Below are 24832 nucleotides of genomic sequence, written 5' to 3' on the forward strand. Positions count from 1 at the left end.
ATTGTTATTGATTAAATTTAATGTTTATGTTTTATGTTTATTTCTATGTATGTGTTACATTTCACAATTTAAAATTTTCAAATGATAAAAGAAACTTAGAAGGTTCTATGAGAACATGTAACTGTGGCACCTGGCTTGGTCTGGGGAGCCAGGGATGGCTTCCTGAAGGAAGTGGCATCTCAGCTGAGATCTTCAGATAAAAATGAGTTTGGCAGAGGCAGGAAGGTGTGGCGAAATGACCTGGAGGTGAGGGGAAGAAGGAAAAAGGGGAAGAATAGAGAACAGACACTAGGGAGTGTGGGGAACTCAGAAAACAGCCAAGTATGGCTTGAGCTCAGGGTGTGAGAGGGAGCAAAGCTAGAGAGAGAAACAGGGACTGGATAATGTAGAGCCTCGTTAAGAACTTTTGCCTATGTCCTAAGATCAATGGGAAGTGCTTGAAGGTTTTAAGCAGGGGAGTGACATGATCAGATATACATATTGCTGATACCATCAATGAAAGTGTAGAGAATAGATTGGGAAAAAGCAACAGGCCCCTTTCCACCCTGTGAGGACACAATGAAGAGGTACCATCTATGCAGAAGGCAACCTCTCACCCAAACATGAATCTGCTGGTGCTTTAATCTTGAACTTCCCAATCTCTAGAACTAGAATATCCAACGTGTGCCTTCTAGCCATATAAGTGAACCTTCCCATAGCACTGTGGAATTATCACAAACTTGAGTTTCCTCAGTCTTAAGCAATATGACAGTCATCACTATGAAAACCACAGCATTGTCAAAAATGGCAACATCAGGAGTCTCAACAGATACAACTTCCACCACCTTAAATTCTATACCTAAAATCACAAGTGTTCACAAAACACATCCCAGATGTTAACATCCACGATGACCATAGCTCTCAATAATTCAGTGACATCTGTTTCTTCATCAATAACAGTCATGGCAACTATTTATTCTAAAGAAAATAAAGGATCAAAATTTAGGGGAAAAAATAACAGGCAAGAGAGGATGTGGGGAAGATAGGAACTTGTTTTAATAGTAGAAGAGAAAGACGAAGGCAGTTTAATAGTAGAAGAGAAAGACGAAGGCGCTAGTGGGTTAGAAATGGAGAGGAATGTCCTGATGTAAGAGATATTAAGAAGGTAAAGTCAGTAGAACTTGGCGATGGATGTGTTACACGTCTCCGCCAATGAATGTTTCAGGAGCTCAGAGACCTTCGTCACTGCTGGATATTCAGCACCTAGGACAGTTCCTGAAGCCTGGGTGCCTCTTACTTGAGGACTCTACAATGTGTTTGTGTTTCTGTACTTCAGAATGTGTCATGGAAACGAAAGTGGAGTGATGGGAGGAAGCATTAGAGGTGCCAAGTTCATAAAAAATGCAATGAGAAAAAAAAAAAAGGGTTTAGAGTGTTTAGGAGCAACTCTGAGGTTTCCAGCACTTCTTTCATAGAATGGACAAATAAATGGAGCAGAAAATTGATTACTTAAATGATAGTAAATATGATAACAGAAGAATATATAAAGTCATTAGTGCTATTGGGTATGCTAAAGTACCAGTCCTCAAGAACATCTCAAAGATTACACAGATAAGTAATAAAAGGCCATACCAACACCCGCCATCTGTTACTCAGATGATACAGGCATCTACCCTATGTTATATTCAGCAGTGCTATAGAAGACCAGGAAATGATAAGCAGCAATATATTTGGTGGGATTTTTGGATATGTAGGAGGAAGTCCAGGTTGTTGCTGATTAATGTTTTAAGTTAAAAATTGTGATTGTATAGATTTTCTGCAGTTTAGGCCTAAACCTTAATATGAAAGTAAAGTTGCATCTCAAATATCCCTCCTCAATCTCCTAAGGTGCCCGTAGTCAAATAAGGGTCTGAGGGTGTTGTTCAGTGAGTTTTCACAAGGAATGAAACTACCTCCTTGTCTGTGATCAGAGAAAGTACCTCTGCAAAGCAGAATATACTCTGTGACTAAGCAAACATCTTTTTCGTTGGTTGTAGGTCAGCAAATGCCTAAGCAAGATCTGCATTTGAGGTTCAGACTTTTAAAGACCAAATCCAGGCCAATGATATAAAATATAAAAGAAAAATTGAAAGACAAAATGTGATCACAAATTATCACAAAGGCTGTGTATTTTTAAAATATTATTTTTTCAAAATAATTTATTTGATAGCATGTTATGAAATCCTTCAAAGCAATGACTGTTTTTCAGTGAAGTAAATATGATAGACAAATAGCCCTTGATTATAGGTAAATCAACATTGGTGGAAGTAGGCAGGGCTGGGGAAATCAGCTTGAATGAGCCCCAATGTGGCATGTAAGGAGTGACAGCCAAGCAGAAACAAGGGCATGAAGAAGCCACAGATCAACACTGGACTGAAAGGAAGATCCTTTCTCCCTGCCTATTCCTTGATGGCTCCAGAGAAAGAAGCCAGGCTCTCAGAAGGGGACTGCCTAAGCAATGACAAGGGAACTCTCCTGACTGTATGACCTTGCTGTTTGACCCTGTTGTCTACTTAATAGTCCATATGGAGTAAAACAAAATTGTGAATCTTTTTAGGAGGTCCATATTGCCTAAAACTTTGGATCCATGAGATCTTTGTTTAAAACCCCAAATTTATCCACATTTATCCACAGTAATTATCATGGACCCGTTTTCCCAAAAGTAAGGAGGAATAATTGTCCAATAATGCTGAGAGGCCAAGTACCAAGTTAACACAGACAAATGACCAGGAGATTTGATGAGATGAAGTTCACTGGAGTCCTTGACAAGAGCAGTCTCTTTGGAGTAGTGAGGATGGAAGCCTGCTTGGGAGAAGAGAGACTGGAAGTGAGAATTGGAAACAGTGATGTTTTCAGTAAGTTTTGCTAGAGATGGGAGCTGAGAAATAGGGTGGAAACTACAAGGACAGTAGAGTCAAGAGAGGGTTTCACTTTCTCAAGGTAGGAGATATCAGAACACATTTCTATGCTTACAGGAAAACAAAGTAGTAAGGGAGAAACTGAGGATTCAAGTGGTGATAATTGCAGGAACAGAGGTTTAGGAAGCATGAGAGGGTGTGGTCTAGGGCACTTGGGGAGGGTTGGCCTTGGCAAGAAGCAGGGCCATGGCACCCATGAATAAAAAGGGAAGGCCAAAAGGATGGGCACAGGGACAACAAGAGGTGTGGAGTAGTGGCAGGGAGATGAGGGACTGCCTGTCTATAAAATACAAGGTAAGGTCATCATCTGAGAGAAGATTAAAAAGGGAGGGCAGCCATCTCTTGAGAAAGGAGAAATAAAATTGTGGAGGCAGGAAAGGTAACTTACTAGGAAAATATAGTGAGATTGCCAGACTATTTCTAGTATTCATTTGGGAATTATGGTCATTATTGTTAAGTGACAACAGTCAGCACAACTATCTATTTTTCTCTGGCAATGTATAGTTGTCCAGACATAAGTGTGGATAGACCAGAAATTGGGTTTAACCAGGTTGGAGTTTTGCCAGATGAGTACAAGAAAATAAATCCAGAGAGGTTTCTGCAGGAGATCAGTGGTAACAGTGGATGGTGGACTCTAAGCCTGGTAAGGTGAGGCCAGGGTGAGACTATGGATGGCTAAAAAGAGGCAAGGTCAGAGGCTGCAACTGTATAATTGCTGGAGTTGGAATACTGGAGCCAGAAGGAAAAAACAAGCTGTCAGGAGGCCTGAAGTCAAGACTTTGGAGACGGTACAGTTAATGACACTGTCAAGTCAAGGATATGGTCAGGGAGTAGGTGAGCCCTCTGATGCCAACACTAAAGTTTGAGGGTCCTGATCTCTGCTCTTCTGACCCTGTGCACCATCTGTCCTTACAGGTGATGAGAGAGGTGGTTTCCTAGCAGGCATGATTTAAGGAACTCTGTTGAAGCCTCATCACCCAAATTCTCACTACAGAGGCCTGTAACTGGTTTCTAACATTCTGCCATTAAAGCTTCCTTTGGTTCTTGCCTTCTGCCTTCCATAAGTGCTACCACTAACCTATTCATTCATTATCGATCATTTATACATAGGTGTGATTTAGCGGCTCAGGGCCTTTCAAGTAGGACAGCAGCTGGCTGCAATCAGGTTTTAATAGGCTATAGGGCATGGCCTTTGAGGAAGCAACTGAATATGGGATCCTACACAGGGGAAAGGAGGTAGGGAAATCAATATTTGTTGAGTACCTACTATGTGTTATGCTCTTTCCAAGAGCTTTGCATAAGTGATATTTGAGATTCCATTGTTTCCTCCTACTCAAGGAACAGAAGAGGTAAGAGAGAAATGCCTGTTATTTACCCAGGCTCCTGAGCTAAAGAGTGATGACGCCTGGGAGAACTGTTTGGATCAGAGGGAGAAGCATTCAAGAGGAGAAACGCAAGGGCCTGAGACACATCTTGGTGAACCTCACAACCCTAGTGTTCCAGTTCCTTTCCTGAGGTCCTCATCTCCTATGTGTGACTATTTTTTATTCTCCTTAGCAGGTCGTTCCTTGATGAGTTTTTCCTTCCTTACTTTTTTTTTTTTAAACAATAATTTAAATTTTTATTAGGTGCTCAGCCGCAGTATAAATACTCCCATTTGAATTGCTGACACAAAAATCAATAGGGAAGCATTTTCCTGGAGTGGAGCCCCTGGCATGGGAGCCTCCCAACCACATCCTCTTTCCAGAAGAGAAGGGATTTAGTAAGCAGAATGGACAATTTTCTTAAATAAGCCACAGTTAGAGCAAACAGAATGAGCATTCAAGTTTCTGGTCTAAGGTCTCTCTTTCTCTCAGTCTGTCTCTGTCCTCCTTTCAAGACAGGGTCTTGCTCTGTCTCCAGGCCAGAGTGCAGTGGTGAGATCATAGCTCACTGCACCATCAAACTCCTGGCCTCAAGCAATCCCCTGCCTCAACCTCCCAAAGCACTGGGATTACAGGCATAAGCCACCATACCTAGTCTTTTCCTCCCTCCCTCCCTCCCTTTCTGTTATTTCATTCATTTATTTCTGTCTCTCTCATTCTCACTAAACAATCTTGCTTTTAATCTCTATATTACCAATCTGAGTGGTGTCATTTTTATGAAAGTATCTAGAATGAATGAATCAGTGTGGGTGGCTGGGAACTGGCCTTAGGTTGTTACAACGAGAACAGCATGGCATCCCCCAGCATTCTACCGAAGATGAGGAATCTGGCAGCTATGTGGGTCCCATCTATTCATCCCAAGTCCCTCCATCACTCTTGGACTTGGAGATCTAGCAGTAAAAGGTGTGACTAATATAAAAGAGCATCTCAATCATGAATAAAATTTAGTTAAGTTGCTCCTGTAATTCTCTGATGAAAGAGGCAACAAACTTGCATCTTACAACATAGCTTAAGATCTCATGCCTAAGGTACTCTGAGCAGTTGGTAATTCTCCCCATTAGTATCCTGAAGAGAAAAACAAATTCCAATCTCCTTTTTCAGTATCATCTCACCATTCTCACTACCACCTGCACCAAGGCCCAGTGCTTCTCTGTTCCAGCCACATCACGTTTCTTGGTTACCTTCCAATATGCTTTTTCTAGGACTCTGGGCCTTTGCATATGCTGTTCTTTCTACCTGGAGTGCCCCTTCTGGGTTGGCAAAGTCCTACGCACCCTTAATATGCAACCCACCTGTCATCTCCTTCGTGGAACTTAATAAGATACCCTGAGCAGGATGAGTCACCCTTCCCTTGACCCCACTCCTACTTGACACAGCTGGTTCCTAGACATTAGCACAATGCTAGGAAGTTATCTTTGTGACTCCCCCTTTACTCCAACCAGATTGGAAGACCCTCAAAGACAGGGAGCCATCTGTCACTGAACTTCACCTTTAGTGAAGCCACGGTTTTCAGCCTTTAATGAAATTACTGGCACAGAGTAGATCTTTAATAACAGCTTGTTGAAATAGAGAACACTGGATGAAAACCCATTTGTTCATTCACTCAACCAATATTTACTGAACGCCAACAGAATTCCAGGCTGGGAATGCAACTGTGAGTAAGACAGATAGTGTCTTTATTCTCACCAGGTTTATATTCTGTTGAGAGGGAATGGACAATAAGGAAGAAATAACATACATACATACTATGTTGGCTGGTGATAAATGTGATAAACAAAAGTAAAGTGGGAGAGTGGTGACAAGGAGAGTTATTTTAGATAAGAGTACTACAGTGGGCTTCTCTGTGGAGCTAACATTTGAGGCTACTGACCTGCTACACACACAGCCTTTGTCTTCTGCGGTTAGTGGAGGAATGAGGTGGAAGATGCTTCCTTTGCAGTGGCCATGTTCCGTGACTCAGGCTCCTAAGATGTCTGTCTGGGGGCAGAAAGCCAACGATATATGACTTAAAGGAAGCTTGGTCTCTATAGCACTCAGCACTAAGCTACTAAGGAAGCTACCTCAGAACACATTGTAGAAATAAGAGGACTTGAAAGGCCTGGTGCCAAAGTCTCTAAAGGACACCCCAGGCCCTGCCCAGTATCCACAGAGATACTGCAGAGCCCATGGAGCTGGTTCTGTCTTCTGGCCATCGGAACAGCGGGTCTTCTTGACCTTTGTGATTTCAATGACCAGCCCAATTACAGGACAACAAAGGGAACCATAAATGTTTCAACTGACAGGTGTGGGTTAGTGTGGTTGCGATCTCAATTCTGTCACTTATTGCCCTGTGCTATCTTGGGCAAGTCACTGAAACTCTATAGTAATTCTCCCATGTATAAATTGGAAGTAACTAATAACAGTCATTTTGCTTACCTTCACCCATGGTTGTGCAGATCAAATATAGCATATGACTATGAAAAGTATAAAACACAAACAAAATGCAGGAAATTATTATTTCTACTGGGGGAATAAACATTTTCAGAGTACCAATTAAGTGCCCAGAGTCCTATATATGTTGCCTTATTCAATTTTCACAGAATTATGGACAGTAATTATTATTCCCATGTTAGAGACTAGAAAACGAAGGCTCAGAGAGGCTCAATGATTTCATTAAGGGGGGACAGCAGGCAGAGCCAAGATTCTGGTTCACGTTCACTGACTCCAGAACTCATGCTTACTCTGTGTCCTGCTGCCTGTGGGTAGTTGTTCCAAGCCTGGCATGGGTTCTCAGCCCTGAATCACCTTACCCAGAGCTGTGATGCACCCCCCTGCCAACTGTCTCCGCTCAGCACTTGATGCAAGAACTAAACTCTTGCTTCTAACCCAGCCTGCACTGGGGTTCTCAGGCCTGCCGGGACCCCAGTGCATCTCCTCTGGTATGAGTCTGCCTCTTGGCATGGTTTGCTGCTGTGTCTGGCATGCTGTGAGTGGCTATAAAGTGCTGAACATCCCACCTGCTTCTTCTGCTGATACACTGCTGTCATCTCCATCTCTGACTCCAGAGCAGGGATGTGCCTGGGCTGCCCCTGCATTGCCCCATACCCTCACCAGCACCCCCTGCCTCCCCTTGAATCTTCTGGAGGCTCTGGCTACCATTAGTGCTCAATTTATGGCCTCACAGCTGAACAAGAAACCTCCACAGGAACAAATTGGGCTTGGCTGTATCTGCCGTCCATATTCCTGCCCAGCTGGACCAATCATTTCAGAATCCATTTTAGGAATTTCATTTTTCGTGATGGCAGATCAGAGTTAAAAGAAGTGGCCCACAAGTGGATGAGTAGTTACAACTTTGGCCCAGATAATCTCCAAAGTGAATAAGCCACAAAGTGAATGAGGCTTTTGTGGATAGATGAGAATTGACACTACCTTGTGAGATTGGATGAAGGAAAACCCATTTAAGAAAACTCACTTACTTTGGACCTGTATTCTTTTCTTATCTTGTGAGAGTTAGATAGGGCCTTGTTAAAAAAACAGAATGACTCCCCAAGGAAGAGGTGTAGGACTGGCAGAACCAAGCCCCATAGAGAAATAGTGACTGCTCTGGTCTTACTTTCCACCTGACCTTTGTGGTTCAGACCAAGCTTGTAAGGACTGTAATTGTCCAGCTCCTTGTGTCACTCTCTGGCAATGGGGAACCTGGAAGGTTTCTGTGTGATGCTCAGAGACAGCATAGTCATTAAGTGCACAGAATCCCTGGGTTCAAATTCTGGCTCTGCCGTTTGTCACATGTCTTCAGGCAGGTTTTGTAAACTTTGTGTCTTGGTTCCCCCACCTGTAAAATGGGGGGAACAATAGCACCTCATTCCAAAAGAGATTGTTGAGATCAGTTAGTTTCTATACATGAAATACTTAGATCATTACCTGAAAACAGTTTTTGTCATGTAGATGTTAGCGATTATTTTGCTACTGAAAATAGAGGTAGAGCTATTTGGGGACCCAGCTGGTGACTTCTGAACCCAGGAAAGCCTAAACATCCCCACATCAGAGCTCAGGTAACCATTTGCCACAGTTCCTCCTTCATCACTGGCAGGTCCTGGTCAGGCCAGTTGCTGAGCCTGGCTCTGGAGTGAGATGCAAAACATTAGAAGTAAAAATGCTATTTTTCCTCCCTTGTAGGCTTTTGCCACTGGAAAATAATCTCTTTAGCAATATTTGACCTTAAGAACTTAAAATGAAAAGGTCAAAACATTTCAAGTATTGGGAGCTGGGTCCCCTCCCAGATTTCCCACTGTCACAGAGTTAGTGAATGTCAGGTGTGGTTGCCAGAGGCCCACAGGAAATAGTGAAAACAGTGGAACAGGGTGAGTGCAGAGAGAGAGACAGGTCTCTGCACTTCTCACCATCTCCTGGGCCTTCAGTCACAAAGAAGGATGCTGCTTGGGAGGGTTCTGTTGGGTCAGAGTGAAGACATGGCAGGAGAAGTCACCCCAGGCCCTCTCGGGACTTTCGTCCCTTTCCCTCCCAGTCTCCAAGAATGGCTGCCTGTGTTTCTCATTCTCACTAAATTAAGCTGATAAAACACAAATGAAAAAAAGGGGTAGGGGTAGAGGGGAGGGCATGGCACACTCTTGCCTTGCATTTTCATAACTCAGGCACAGTGCCTCAGACCATTTTTAATGAGAGATTGACTGATAGTGGTCTCCTCCCCACACCCCACTTGGAACAGATCAGGGTGCAGATCAACAGCATGCTTTCCTCCCCTCAAGAACATCTCACCTGGCCCCGCTCCTGGATGAAGGGTGGCCCACAACGAAATTCGAGCCCTTGGCATGATTTGCTCACCTCTCGAGGGTCCAGTACAGAAGGGCATCCCTAGTTAGCCAAGACACACTTCCCAGGGAAACCACGCCCCGGTGGGCTACACTGCTGCTTCTTGCCTTGTGAGGGAGTCAGTAATGAGGACATAGCCAGGCCCCACCAAGGGCAACTTCATGGAGATAAAAGCTATCTTATTTGGTCAGCCAACCTTCCCTTGAGCTCAGAGGCCTTGCAGCCAGGGAGAGCTGGGGACAGCATGAGAAGGGAAGAGGGCTCAAGGCCACTGCCTATCTCAAGAATGCAATGTCTCATTCCTGCAGCCAACCTCAGGCCAAATAGGGCCTCCTCCACTCCATGGGGAGAAGATATGTCAACATATGTTGACATATATGAGGGCAATCTTGTGCCCCTGATCTCCAGCCTTGAAATATACACTTCCTGTCTGGAATTCCCACAAAGTGAGTACTCTATTAATTGAAGAATCTCTATGTGCTAAGGGCTGTTATACGTCTTTTTCTAGAAAATGACATCTCATTTAAGAGACACAGCAATTCTGAGAGGTAGGAGCTATTTACCCCATTTCATGGGTGAGGAAACTGGGCTCAGAGAAGTCAATGGATTTCCCCATAGCTAGTAAGTGGCAGAGTCAAGATTCAAACTCTTGTTGGTCAGAATTTCATTGAGTGTTTCTGCCTGGTGAGCATGGGCAGCAGGGGATGCAAGGTCAGTGGAGACACTTAGACGGTGGAACTGGTCAGGTGGGCTTTGCAGTCACATCCCATCTGGAGGTCTGAGGAGCAGAAACCTGGCAGCTTCCAAGGTAGATGAAAAGCCTACCTGCCTCAAATTGTTTTATTTAAAGCCAGGCTCCTGACTGTTTGAAGCAGCTTGGTTTTGGCAGTGCTTTTCCCTTTTTCTCTTTCTTCTTCCTGTTTTTAAACAGCCCTTGCAGGAAAGGGGAGCGCATCGTTGCTGGGCGCCTCACTTGCAGATGCTCAAAAGACCTCTGTCCCTCCTATCCCATGACTGGCTCCAGAGCAAGGCAGCTGGGCTGCGTGTGAGCAAGTGGGCACACGTGCTCACAGACAGCTCTCGTTTGCAGAAAGGCAGGAAGCCCTGCATTGATCTGCACCTGAAGTATAGATACAGATGAAGTCTTTTGCTTTTATAGTGAGTTTCACCGGCATTAAACTTCATTTATATCTCTATAAATATATACGGCTTTGAATGGGAGGCTTTATGGCTTGCTTTATAAGTTCCATCTCTCTGTGGCACGGACTGGGTCACCGTGAGGAGACAGTCCCTTTATAGGCAGCTCTGGCCTCTGCCCTTTTCAACATAGCCATTTGCGGGGCTCTCATCTGGTGTTCAGGGCCCTGTCCATTTGCCCAGCTGGCCATCTCTCCTCCCAGCACCTGGACAGACATGAGCTCTCCAGCCCTGGCACTGCCCTCTCCTCTGTCTGCCTGTGCCCTGTCACCCCTGGCTCACAGCTGACCAGTGTGAGGAGGGAGAGAGGGCACTGTGACTGTCAGCTGATCTTCTCTCCACACCTGTCCCTGGGCCCAGGCACCACAGCTGACCTTGGTATTGATAAATTCACAGGGAACATCAGGAGGTACTTACACAGGACAAGCTGGCAAAATCTGGTTTATTATGGTATATGTTTGACAGAAATCCATTTAGATAGACAGACTATCCACACAAATGCCAGTGCTCATGACTACAGGCCTTACAATACTTCATGAAGCAGGCAGCAGCTTCTCTCCCGATGTACTTGTGGAGATAAATTCAAAGTAATCTATATAAACTCAAACCTTTGAAATTGCACACCATCAAAAAATTCAAACAATTACTCTAGCCCAGCCAGGAGGTGGCTGTTAGATGTTCTTCTTATGGAAAACATAATTATAAAGGAAGGAAAAATGTTTCATAAATAAAATTCATAATGGCAGAAGAACCTGGAGGGAGGGGAAGGTAGAAAAAAGGAAACTCAAATGTTCATGATGTCTGGCTGACTGCAGAACAGGGCTCAGAAACCCTCCTTAAGGCTCAAATTAATTTCAGTCTAGTACAATTTCAATGTAATTAATTGGGAAGAGGGACCTTTCAGGTATTTAAAAATATCAGATTGGCTCTTGGTGCTAAAAGAGTAGGAGAAAAAATAGCCAACATATGCTTCTAAAATCAAGGTGATGTAAAACAAGGGCCAACCCAACCCATTAGCACTTGAGGAGCATATAAAATCCAGGTCAGCCCAGATAATTGCTACCTTGTTGAAATACCAAGTACCCCGAGCCACACCCAGTCCCCAGGCCATATTAAATAGCAGGTGGCACAATCTGGGCTAGAGGACATGTTCCATGCCAGACACTGTACCAGGGACTTTGTACTCATGCCCTATTTAATTCTCATAAAAGCAACTTAAAGAAGACGTGATTATCTCTATAGGCTTTTGGGGATGAGGGAAGGAGGGGACTCGTAGGAATTCGAAGTTCAGTTTCCTGTTAATAACTCCCAGGTCTTGCTTCTTGATGCCTTTGCCCCATGGGCTCTGTGTACATGTGGCCCAGAGCAGGGGAGGGATGATTAAGATACAACCAGCAGAGAGAGTGGAAGAACTTAGGCTCTGTCCAGGTGCAGTGGCTTCTGCTTATAATCCCAGCACTTTGGGAGGGAGGCCAAGGTGGGAGGATCACTTAAAGCCAGGAATTCAAGACCAGCCTGGGCAATATATAAAGATCCCCATCTCTACAAAAAAAAAAAAAAAAAAAATCAAAAAATTAGCTGGGCATGTAGGTGCATGCCTGTAGTCCCAGCTCCTCAGGGGGGCTGAGGTGGGAGGATGGCTTGAGTCCAGGAGGTGGAGGCTACAGTGAGCCATGATCACACCACTGCACTCCAGCCTGGGTGACAGAGTGAGATCCTGTCTCAAAAACAAAACAAAACAAAAACAAAAATAACAACAACAACAACAAAGTAGGCTCTGTTCCAAACAGATTTGATCAAAAACCAGCCCTGCCACCTACTAGCTGTGTGGCCTTGGGCATGGACGTTAGCCTCTCTGAACCCCTCAAGAGCTTGGTTTTATAAAATATGAGGGCTTTATAAAAACTTTCTGATTTTCTATTGGTTCTGTTCAACCCAGAAGAAAGTCATTTAGCATCACTATGCCTCAGTTTTCTCACCTGTAAAATGGGGACAATAGTATATATCATAAAGTTTTACTCACTAAATGATGTAAAGTATTTAAAATGTTCATTAATAGTAAAGACAGAAAACATTTATTAAGGGCATTCTCTGTGCCAAACACTTGGCCAAAATTTATAGTAAGCACCCAGTAAGTGTTGGCTAGCCTTATCATTAAGCCATAGAAAGACTCAAGCTGCCAGGGCCCAGGAATGTGAATTTTTAGGTGGACTAGGGTCAAAGACCAAATTCCAGCCCAGAGATATTGCTAATGTTAGCCATCTTGGGTTGATAATATCCTAGGACCAATGTTCCAGGCTTCCCCCTTTGTCTTTCCTCATACCATGTGGTTTGAGGAGGACACATCCAGATTTAAGTAATCACAACTTCCTCCTGGGTCCTGGTAATAAACCTTTATTGAGTCATTTATAGCCAGAGCATGAGACGTTATTATAGAAGCCAAGTTGGGGTGCCCTTGACAGTACCCTGCTGTAGGATAGGGGTCCCTAGGAGACCAGGCTGGAACCCTTCAATAAACTGTAATGGGTCTGTTGGATCATTTGTCCCTGACCCCAGAACTCCTTCCCCCATTTTGAAGTCTCACCTTGTAATACATAACCCAGAGACATGCTCCCCAAGGGCGAGGGCTGCACTTCTTCCTGCCTGCTAGTACCTCTCTGGGATAAGATTGGGGCACTTGAGCGGGGAGAATAGATGAGAGTTTAGCCTCCATGCTCACTTAAACTTTGGCTGTTGTACTGATTAGCAATGAGAATCTGAATATAGAAGATAAATCCAATTCATTCATGTGCACCAGCCCAATGTATCCTCCTCCATTTGCCTCCAAGAAGCCACCTTCTTGAACTTCATAGCGAAAGGGAACAATTTTAACTCATGGGAGTGTCATAACAAGAAAGTTTCCTTTTCTTACTTGATTGGAGAGTAAAGCAGAGGCAATTGGCAAGAATTAAAGGAGGGGAATAGGAAACAATGCAAGCATCCATTGATGGATGGATGAATAAACAAAATGTGGTACATACATACAGTGGAATATTATTTAGTTATAAAAAGGAAGGAAGTTCTGACATGCTATAACATGGATGAACCTTGAGGACATTATGCTAAATAAAATGAACTGGCTACAAAAGGACAAATAGTGTATGATTTCACTTACATGTAGTACCTAGGATAGTCAGGTTCATAGAGATAGGAAGTAGAAGTTGCCAAGGGCTGGGGGGGGGGGGGGGGAGGAAATGGAAAATTAGCATTTAATGTGTACAGAGTTTCCATTTGGAAAAATGAGAAAGTTCTGAAAATGGATGATGGTGATGATGGTTGCATACAATGTAAATGTACTTAGTGTCACTGAACTATATTTTTAAAAAGGAGGGAAAGAGAAAACAAAAACAAGGTTGCTTGAATTCCCTTTGCCAACTGGCATATTATTAGCTTGATGTGTTCAAAATTTACCAATACAGTTGTAATTCAAAGTCGTGTTTCCAAGGCAAAGATACAGTGGTTCTTACATGTGATTGGAAATAGTTTTTGAACAACCTCATTCCAATTCCACCTTCCCCACTGGACTGTCTCTTAAGAAGATGAAACTCTAGTAGGTAGGAAATCTCATCTTTATTAGCATAGCCCATAATCAAAATGAGGCAAAAGTGTATCTCTGCACTTCTGCCAAATCATCTACTGGAATTGGCTTGTGGATATCATTCAACTTTGTATTTCCATATTAGGGAGTCCTCACTTTGGCTGTCTTCTAACTTTCCATGACATGGTGGTTTAGCAACCAACACTTTACTCTGTGGGATCCCAGCTGGCAGAGATGATTCAGGAGCCTTCCCCTAAAAGAGCTGGCTGGATGCATTAAGTGCATTCTCAAAGGCAGGTGACCCCAGAAAGGGGCAAAACCCTGGAAGAAGGTGCTATAGTAAGGTCTCCAAATGGAGGGAGGCAGAGGACATGAGCACCCTCTGAACATGTAAACAGGTCTGTGACCTACCTGGACACATTTTAAGCTCTACTAAAGATTCTAATCCAGAAACTCTGATTTCCTTGTGGAAGACCCTATGTACAAATGGTGCACAAAATTCCCCATCTTTATCCAGTGGCCCTTAAATGAGGGACAGAGTAGAATAGAATTGGACAGGCAACGTGTCCAAACTGGTTATATATGTTTGTACACGTGTGCTGATACCACACATGCACACACACACAAACACACATTCACCAAAGTTACTAAACCTTCTGATAACTCCATTAGTTCTTAATGGTAAAATGCAGAAGAGTAATACCTTATCCAGCCCACAACCCAGGGATGGGAGAAGGGTGAATGGAGACATCCCTGGATAGAGCTATGTTGGTACATGAGTTTCTGTAAGTGGCTTCTGGTTCTAAATTTACTCTTAAATAAACAGAAACAGCACCCTCCTCCACCATGACCTTTGTGGATAGGGATGAATTTCATGGCAAAAGCTCTATCACAATGAACTCTCCTCTTTCTTTCTTTACTAAGCTCACATAGATACTCTTTCCTCAGCTCACTCTCCCGGAGCCCAGATGGGAAGATTCATGACCAGCCACCAACTTGGAATATTGAATTCTAAGTTTTTAATAAAAATTTCAAAATCATCTCTATGAACTCCATCAAATAACTCAGGTCAGCTCTGAGGCAGTTGCCTGCAGGAGCTTCTACAGTTTCTATTCACATTTGATTGTTGGTTTCTATAAACGGTTGAAATGACCACTTGGCTTTCTAACACCATGACCTTAAGGCTGGGGTGCAGAATGTACCCCTCCCACATCTTTGCTACTTACCCAGTAACAATAGCCTCAGAACTCTGAGGTGTTCTCTGGAAAGTCTAGGGTTTACATACCACATCTATTAAGTAATACATTCAGCAATACATTTCCACTGCAAAATGTAGCAGCGTAAGGTATGTTGATAGAAGTCAGAAAGTGATGGGGTTGGGAGAGGGAAAAATTGGAAAGAAGCACAGAGAACTTTTGTGCATCTTTTTTGGGGTACTCAAGTGTACACAATTGTCAAAACTTAATCTGAATACTTAAGATCAGCGCATTTTATTATATACAAATTACACATCATTTTTTCAACAACAAAAAAAGTAATAGCGGCCCTTTCCAGGTAAAAGATGGCAACCTATAGCCATGGAGAATAGGGCAGAGCAGCTGACCTCCTTCTTCCATCTTTCCCCACCACTCCTCATCTCCCCAGTCCTGGGGGGCAGCCCAGCAGTCTCCCCTGCACAGTGAAGTGGGGTTGGGCATGAGAACTTACTTTGTCTCCAGATTGCTGGCCAGATGTGACAGCCAGGAATGCTGCAGAAGTGGCATTATATGTAAAGTGAGTTTGCATCCACTTTCCCACTCCTCTTCTAGTGGTTCTATACGTGGTCAGAGCCCAGTTCTCTCCTGCTCCTTAGTCATCCTTGCCACATTCAGAGCCACAGAGGACTCAGTGAAGGTGGTCCCAGAAAAGGTTCATAGAGAGAACAGTCACCCAACACCCAAAGCCAAGACATCTATGGCAACATGCCCCAGATAGGGTGGCTTCAGCTGGGATCTCTGGGGCACGGTGATGTGGCAATCAGGTGCATGACATCAGTTCAGCCTAGATGCCACCAGCCCAGGGTTGTCTCTTTGCAGTAGGCCCAGAGAGCTCTTTACCTGACTCTTGGCCATCTTATTAGCTGAGAAGTAAAGGCCAGCAGCACCTTGAGACTTCTGACTGATTCTCATTCTTCACCAGAGAGAGGCCATTGCTCCACACTGAGTTCCCTAAAAGGCTCTGGCTGCAAGTCTATCCATTGGGGAGCAATTCATTCCTTCTCTCCTGCACATGAGCATTACTGCATTTCCTAGGTGAGGGAATATTAGCAGGTTAGAAGTTCTATTTCCGCTTTTGCTATCCTCTGGCCTCCCACTTTAAGCATCTGTCTCTCCATTCATAAAATGGTTCCAATAATGTCACTGAGCATTTTTTTTTTCAGAGAATTTAAGGGCATTAATAAGATAACGACCACTAAGTATGGTGACTTCAGTAATAAACAGTGGTTTTGGACAGGGTCCACTGCAAGGGCATAATTTTAAAAAAATCCTTATGGATGTGCCATGCAGAAATCCATCCACTCACTTGTTCAAACCAGAAGATTTCAAGGACTGGAGGGTTTGGAGTGTTAAAATATTGAATGAGTCAGTGTTGGTTTCTGATGCTCTGCATTTATCTATTTCAGTCTTTCTTCCCTACCCTTACAACCTCTGACTTCACTCTCTTCCTGGATGCATTCTACTTCCTGCCATTCTAGGGAGATGCTAAGATTTCTGGATCCAATGCCAAGCATAGTAAAAAAAGAAAAGTGGTGCCATTTCACTCAGAACTATGTCTCTCACCCAGAAGGCTCCCAGCCAGAGGTGGAGAGCATTTTCTTTATCTTGGAGAAGGGGCTCATGGTGCTGAATTAAAAATAAGACAAAGAATCACCATTCTAGGGTTCATTTGGGGTTGGAAAGAGTGAAACCACCCCACCCTGCGTATGTATCTCCCCTGTCTCAACACACTTGAAGAAAGTGACCAGAACCATAAATAGTTAGGGGTCAAATCAAGGGAAAACTTGCTCCTACAACAAGCCACATCTCTTTCAAGTTCCCTGTAGGATGCTGGCTCCACGGAGACTTGAATGATTGAAGGAAATCCTCAACACCACTTGTTGAATGACTCAACCAGGTAGGCGTGGCCAGGACTGAATGGGGCAGGGGCAGGCATATACTGTCTCCAAGACAATACCAAAGCAGATGCAGGAAATTGACTGAACATACTTCAGAGAGGCAGAAAGCAGGAGAGATAGAGTAATACCTTGCAAAAAAGTAGTAGCAGTGAAGAATGAAGTAATAATGAGCTACTGTTTGCAGAGCCTCTCAGTGCTGAAGGAGAACAGAGTACCTCTTGAAGCCCTCCTGAGTCTGGGACAAGTCTAAGTTTGTTTCTGCTTGCCCTAGACATATAGAGACAAACCTTTCTTCTTAGCTGTTTTTCACTACCAGATGCCCCAGAAAACAGGGCAGAACAGATTTTGTCCTCTTTCCAACCACCCATAGCCAAGGATGACAGAAAAGTGGAGGGTACCTCCTGCCTCCTTGCAAATGTAATATAACCCACATCAGCCAATCTCTGCAAAGCTCAAGACACTAGCACTTTCCTACAACCATAAAGTCAGAAGGGACCTCAGCCCCCCAAAGCCGCCCCAGCCTGAGCTTCACCTGTTGCACCTGCCCACTTGCCATGGGTTCACACCAGGAGAGAAAGTAAAAGGTCAGGTTGGTCTCTCTCCACAGCAAGAGCCCAGAGAATCCTAGGAAACTGACATTTTACAAACCACCTCTTTAAAGCTCTTTCAGAGGTGCATAACTTTTAGCTCTACCTCCACTCCCAACCCCCCAGGCTTCCTTTGCAACTCTTTCCCACCATGGATGGCTTGTCGGGAGAGAGTTAAAGAAGGTGCACGACTAATTCCCCAAACCCTCTCGCTTATCTACAGACAAAAAGAACAGCCCTACATGGAGACACGCAGAAACCACCGACAATTTAGCTCAGACCTCACCTGTCTTATGCAACAGTACACACACACATACACACACACAAACACACACCCGCAAGGCCAGAGCCCACATCCCCCTTTAATTCGGTAAGCATAGTTTTGCGCCTTTCTTTTCCCTACGCAGTACCCGACTCTACTGGCAGCAGAGAAATAGATGTAACCTTAGTGCCAAATGCCTTGCAGGAACACACAGACACCCAGGAACCAAAATGCATCTCATAGCTCTCCTTGGTGCTGAAATCACGTTAGCGAGAAAATCAAAGGAGCGAGTGCTCCGGACTTACCCAGGCTGGGGGTGGGCGGCCGGGGAGCGAGAGGAGCTTCCTGGGAAGAAAATTCTTGTCTGCTCAGGTTGAAGCCAGCTGATGCGCTCACCTAGAGAGCCCACCTCTTTCCCTTCTCTTCCGTTCCTTTTCTAGGAGGAAGAGACAAGGCTTCACGAAAGAAATGAAACCCAAGCTGTCAGGGCTACGGGTGGAAGGAGAATGAGGAGGTAACCAAAATAAGATCAAAAAGTCAGGTGGCTTCACTCCACTAGTGGTAATTCCTTGGGTCAGAGAGGACCCCCTTCTCTCACTCTCCCTGGGTCTGCCCCTGTCTCCTCTGCGTGTTGAGCCAACAGCCTTAGCACAGTCGGTTCCTGCCTCTGACGTGAAAGAGAGGAGGAAGCCTGGGACTGCTTTGCTCTCTCTCTCTCTCTCTCTCTCTCTCTCTCTCTCTCTCTCTCTCTCTCACGCGCTCTCTCTTTTCCCCTCTTGCTGAAATTTCAGCAGCATGATTTTTTTTAAGCCTCCGTTTTTTCCATCCCCCTACAAGCAGCCCCCTAGTGGACAGAAAAGAAAAGCATCCTAAATCCTCTTAAACAGTCCAGATTCAGGCTCAGGAATACTCCCCGCACCCAACTCTTGGGGCTGCCTCTGCATAGCCAGGGTCCTGAAGAAGACAGAGGATTCCCTCTGACCAACCCAGAGAGGAAGAGAAAGGGGAAGGATGGAAGCTTTTGCAGATCCTTTGCCCATGATTGTAGGAGAAATCCAGGGTGGAATGGGATGGGCGAGTGGTTGGGATAGAATGTTTTGGAATAAGGTCAGTTGTGGGGTTCTCAAGTGGTTTGAGGTCCTCGCTCAGCAGAAGAAACCCTCCAAAAAGTCAGGGTCTGCAGCCAAGTGAAGTATGTATATACGTAGCACGACCTAGGCATGGGAATGCCTAAAGAGGCAGAGAATACAGGCAGCTGGCCCTTCATCCAATTCTACAATATAGCTTTTTTTAAAGCTAGCAAGAAAACTATCCGAAAAGATATGGCCTGAGATCATCTCAGAGGTAGAGACAGAAGTGACCTTGATGCACATTTATGGAGAACCTTGGCAGAGAAGGAACATCAAGGGGTCACTGCTCACAGGCTCATAAGGGATATCTAACATTCGCTTTTAAATGTACAGGCACACAGCCTCCCGGAAAGAGTCCTGATACTTACATCTAAAAACCTGAGTCCTAGTTTCAGTCTTCCACTTGCTTACTGGACATTTTGCTTCTCTATGGCTCAATTTTACTGTTTGTAAAATGTGGATAATGCTGCCCCCTCCCTACTGAATGGAATGCTGAGGGATTGGAATGATATAGAGACATAGAACCTCAGGATCGGCAGGGAGTTTAAAGGTAATCATATCCAAACACTCTTCTTATATTTGATTCACCCCTGGCAAATAACAATAGAGTGTTTATAACAGGTGCTAGGCACTGTTATAAGCCCTTACATGTATTAGCTCATTTAAGCCATACAATAACTCTATAATGCAGAGGCTATTATTGCTATTCTATAGACTAAGAAACTGAGTCACAGAGGAATGAAATAACTTTCCCAAGATCACACAGCTAGTGAATGTCAGGGATGGGAATGGAACCTGATCCATCTGACCCTGGAGCTTCCTCTTTGAATTACCATGTACTATAAATATACACTTCAGAAGTGGCATTTGAAGTAAATAGAAGATAGCACCATAGTTATCATTGCTTTTATTTATGACAAAGTGCCTAAATTGTTATAATAAATTTATATGTGGCCGAGTTTTTAAAATAAAATATTTACCACTAGGGGTGCCAAACAAACTGTGGAAATTGCTATTACTGATGAGAATCTCCTAAGAAAATTAATTCTTTTGGTGATTTGGGTAATTTCACATGTACAAAACTGGCTTTAAATCTTATGAAATTGGAAACTATTGGGTTTTAACATCAGTTCAGAAGACACATCACTCAATTTCTGTACCAAAAGCAAATTATTGCCCAGTGCCTAACACAGTGCAAGAATGGAGCCAGCGTTTTGAAGAGCTGAAATGTTGCAATGCATTCAGGTGATAAGCCCTTAGTGAGAAATTGACATTTTCTTCAGAATTTCAGAATTATGAATTCCTTAGCTGAGGTGGCTTACTTTTTCTGACTTTTTTTTTTTGTTGGATCAAAAGTGGATGAAGTAGGACAAAGATGGTATGTGACAATTAACAAATCATGGTCCCTGTCCTCAACAGAGGTAACAGTTCCTCAAAGAGGGAAAGAAAGAGCAAGAAACAAATGACTGCAATTCAAGGACTAAGTGCCAAGACCTTGGGCAGTGAGCACATGGAAAAGACAACTGCCCTGGTCTTTGAGGGCTGGGGGAATTCCTAAGGCATGTAGTATCTAAGTTGAGGCCTGAAGAATCAGAAGCCTTGCCAGCAAAAAGTGGGTGAGAGAATTAAGCTTAAGGCATGGCCTGTGCAGACTCGTGGAGGAGGGAAAGAGCACAGTATGAAACTTTTGAAGTAAGTGCTACCCTTCCACTGACAAATGGGGAATCTGAGGCTCATAAAAGTTAAGTGGCTTGCTCAAGTTCAGGCATCTAATAAGTATAGAACCCAAATCAAATGCACATCTATTTGACTCTAAAGTCGTACCCTTTGTGAAGCACAATGATGTCTTCTCTCATCACCTAGAAGTACCCACACCATTTAATAGAGTGTTTCAATAACATAGACGTTAACATAACCGAGTGAGGATGTAGTAACTACCAGGAAGCTGGAAGTATGATCTGTTACTATTAGATGAGAAATCCATAAAAAGGCACTAGTCAGTTCAAAAAAGGGGGAATTTAGGAAGGCAGGATTTTTTTCTGGTGGAGGTACAATTATTAAATGTATTGGGAAGTAGGAATATTTCAGAAGTACAGAGACATTAGAGACTTGCATTTGAAATGGAGATGAATGTAGAAAGGGCTAAAAGGAAGTTTCAGATTAAGTGCTCTGGGAGCCCAGAGGAAGGAAAAGTCCTTTTTCCTAGGAGGGGTGATGGGAGACTTCACCTGGGAAGTGGCCATTCATCTGGACCCTAAAGAATGTAGGTTCAGAAGACTGCTCCATTGCACCTAGACATTTTATAAATAGAAAACATGAGATCTGAGTTGTCTTAATGAATAGTGAGACACTGATTAGAGGGAGAGTAGAAGATCATTGTAGACAGAAAGATGTGAAGCTTTGGAATATGGATGGGTTTGGGAAGAGTGGAGGAGAAGTGAGATTGATGGATGAATTTGATTTTGGATATGTCAGGCTTTGGGAGAGTGAGACTATATATTATAATAGAGCTGTCCTGGCAGTGGCTGGAGTATGTTTCTGGAGCTCAGATTGCAGACCTGGATTGGTGATTTAGATCTGGAGCCCATTTACGTGGACATAATAGTTGCTGGATGGAGACCACCAATACGAGAGAAAACAAAGAAGACTGAGGGCAGAATCCCAACCCTATTTCCTTGATCTCTGGATTAAGTTTTATATTTCTTCTTTAGTCCTTGTGGCTGAAGTGCTTGATACCTAGAAAATAGCCCAAAAATACTTACTGATTGGCTCATAACAACAACCAAATGTGTAGTTGAAGATGATATTGGGACTGAGATCAGTTACTTGTTCTTTGGATCAGTTACTAGTTCCTTGGCTTCTGATCTACTTCTAATGTCAAGACCCCTCAGTCACCATTCCTCTTTGGAAACTGGTAATCATTGGCCCCTGGATTTTTTTATTTTATTTTATTTTTTATGGAGTCTCACTCATTCTGTCACCCAGGCTGCAGTGCAGCACAATCTCGGCTCACTGCAACCTCTGCCTCCCAGGTTCAAGCTATTATTTTCCTGCCTCAGCCTCCCAACTAGCTGAGATTACAGGCACGCACCACCACCCCAAGCTAATTTTGGTATTTTTAGTAGAGATGGAGTTTCGCCATTTTGGCCAGGCCAGACTTGAACTCCTGACCTCAGGTGATCCACCTGCCTCAGCCTCCCAAAGTGCTGGGATTACAGGCATGAACCACGTGCCCAACCAGCCCATGAATTTTTGTTTTCTACCTAGCACTCCAGCCCCCAAGCTCTCCTCCACCAAACTGAGCATCTCCTTAGGCACCCAGCTATCTCCAGAGAATCAGGAGCCACTATGTGGTGAACTACCATGGTGGAATTTCACAAGGAAAATCCATACCATGCCCAGTATTCCAGAAAGCTCTTGAATCAACCCTTCCACTACTTGAGGTCTGTACATAGGGACTCAGGAAGTGAAACTGTGGCTTTTTGACAGAAAAGTGAAGGAAACCTAGGATCCAACTTTGAGGTACGGCAGGTACAGAATAGCCAAGGGAGCTCTCAATTCCTAGGCTAACCTAGGCCCCCATCTTGCCACTGTTTCCATGAGCATAGAAAGAGAGGAAGTTGCTTTTTCCGCGCTACCTACAGAGGGGTCCGTACGGCGTTGTTCTGGATTCCCGTCGTAACTTAAAGGGAAACTTTCACAATGTCCGGAGCCCTTGATGTCCTGCAAATGAAGGAGGAGGATGTCCTTAAGTTCCTTGCAGCAGGAACCCACTTAGGTGGCACCAATCTTGACTTCCAGATGGAACAGTACATCTATAAAAGGAAAAGTGATGGCATCTACATCATAAATCTGAAGAGGACCTGGGAGAAGCTTCTGCTGGCGGCTCGTGCCATTGTTGCCATTGAAAACCCTGCTGATGTCAGTGTTATATCCTCCAGGAATACTGGCCAGAGGGCCGTGCTGAAGTTTGCTGCTGCCACTGGAGCCACTCCAATTGCTGGCCGCTTCACTCCTGGAACCTTCACTAACCAGATCCAGGCAGCCTTCCGGGAGCCACGGCTTCTTGTGGTTACTGACCCCAGGGCTGACCACCAGCCTCTCACGGAGGCATCTTATGTTAACCTACCTACCATTGCTCTGTGTAACACAGATTCTCCTCTGCGCTATGTGGACATTGCCATCCCATGCAACAACAAGGGAGCTCACTCAGTGGGTTTGATGTGGTGGATGCTGGCTCGGGAAGTTCTGCGCATGCGTGGCACCATTTCCCGTGAACACCCGTGGGAGGTCATGCCTGATCTCTACTTCTACAGAGATCCTGAAGAGATTGAAAAAGAAGAGCAGGCTGCTGCTGAAAAGGCAGTGACCAAGGAGGAATTTCAGGGTGAATGGACTGCTCCAGCTCCTGAGTTCACTGCTACTCAGCCTGAGGTTGCAGACTGGTCTGAAGGTGTGCAGGTGCCCTCTGTGCCTATTCAGCAGTTCCCTACTGAAGACTGGAGTGCTCAGCCTGCCACGGAAGACTGGTCTGCAGCTCCCACTGCTCAGGCCACTGAATGGGTAGGAGCAACCACTGAATGGTCTTAAGCTGTTCTTGCACGGGCTCTTAAGCAACATGGAAAAATGGTTGATAGAAAATAAACATCAGTTTCTAAAAAAAAAAAAAAAAAAAAAAAAAAGAAAGAGAGGAAGTTTGGCGTAAACACCAGATAAGACATGCGATGACCTTAGGGCTCTGGCCAAGAAGAAGGGGAAAAAGGAGCAGTGGACACTATCTAGATGATTGATCAAGACCCCAAATCCTGTCCTATCCAGGTAATGCTTTGGGAGCAAGTCTTCCTATTTCTCACTCACCCTTCCTACACAATTTCTGACCTTGCAAGCCTGTGTTCACCTGGCCACAGCTATGTAGGATTTTAAATTATTGCCCTTTCATCCTATGAGGATACAAGCTTCTTGGGGGCCAGAACAAAGTTTTCATTTAGGAAACATCTAGCACTGTGGGGCTTGGTCCATTCCCACTCCCAGCCAGAACCTGGGAGAGGGAGTGTGCTGGAAAAGAGAGATAGAAAGAGGGAGGGAGAGATGGAGCCAGGGGAGGGGGGAAGAGAGAGAGAGAGAAAGACAGAGGGAAAGAGAAAGAAAGAGAGAGAGAGATGGGCTTCCAACTAAGTCTGCTAGGTTAAGAGAGAAAATGGAATGGATAGACTAAAGGTTCTTACAGGTGGAGACACCATTTGGGGGGCAATTTTCTTTTTTCTTTCTTACCCCAAATACTTTCCCCATAGCAAAGGTGAGAAAACTGGGTACCTCATATGGTTTTTACACATGACTCTACCCACCACTGGAAAGAAGAGCCCTGCTATGAGCTGCCAACTATGTGCCTCCACATCTCCTTACAAGAGCATTCATCACCACATTCTGCAGGTAGTGGGCTCAGGAGTGTTAGGCACAGAGACCTAGGAAATAAATGGCTTCCCTAAAGCAATGAAGCAGCTCAGCCCTGCCAGAGAACCCCAGCACTGGGGGAGTACAAGAGTGTACAGTGTCCCAGAGTTTCCCATGGAGCCCTGCATGCACTCCCATGCACAGCCCCTGACCATGTGTGGACTAGGGGAGCCTCTGCAATGGCTGGGAACTCACACTTTCCCAGCACTTACCATACAGATAATCAAGAGTCAAATGTTCACACCATCCTAAGGAAGCTGCCTGGGGAACTTCCAGACATTTAAAATAGGGGTCTAAGCACA

At 44.4% G+C, this 24832-nt stretch overlaps 2 protein-coding genes and 1 long non-coding RNA gene across 8 annotated transcripts in view; 2 read left to right on the forward strand and 1 right to left on the reverse strand.

Moving 5' to 3' along the window:
- TNR (tenascin R) overlaps positions 1–18618 on the reverse strand; it is a 428883-nt gene extending 410265 nt beyond the window's left edge. For 4 of the 6 annotated variants that reach the window (XM_045393008.3, XM_045393002.3, XM_005540057.5 and 1 more), the window contains exon 1: positions 18255–18618. The gene's annotated coding sequence lies outside the window, so the exon portion shown is untranslated. Of the gene's footprint in view, positions 1–6230; positions 6338–18254 lie in introns of all 6 variants that reach the window. The other 2 variants (XM_045392993.3, XM_015445907.4) reach the window with 2 other exon arrangements.
- The window catches only part of LOC123573648 (uncharacterized), an 82460-nt gene that overhangs the window by 50433 nt on the left and 7195 nt on the right, over positions 1–24832 (forward strand). The gene's annotated exons all lie outside the window — the stretch shown is intronic.
- On the forward strand, positions 22702–23765 carry LOC107130196 (small ribosomal subunit protein uS2). Its single transcript, XM_045369706.2, has one exon. It carries the CDS (start codon positions 22782–22784, stop codon positions 23667–23669), a length of 888 nt encoding a protein of 295 aa, XP_045225641.2. The 5' UTR covers positions 22702–22781; the 3' UTR covers positions 23670–23765.

This window comes from Macaca fascicularis, chromosome 1, assembly GCF_037993035.2.
Source record: "Macaca fascicularis isolate 582-1 chromosome 1, T2T-MFA8v1.1".
Classification (NCBI taxonomy): Eukaryota; Metazoa; Chordata; class Mammalia; order Primates; family Cercopithecidae; genus Macaca; species Macaca fascicularis.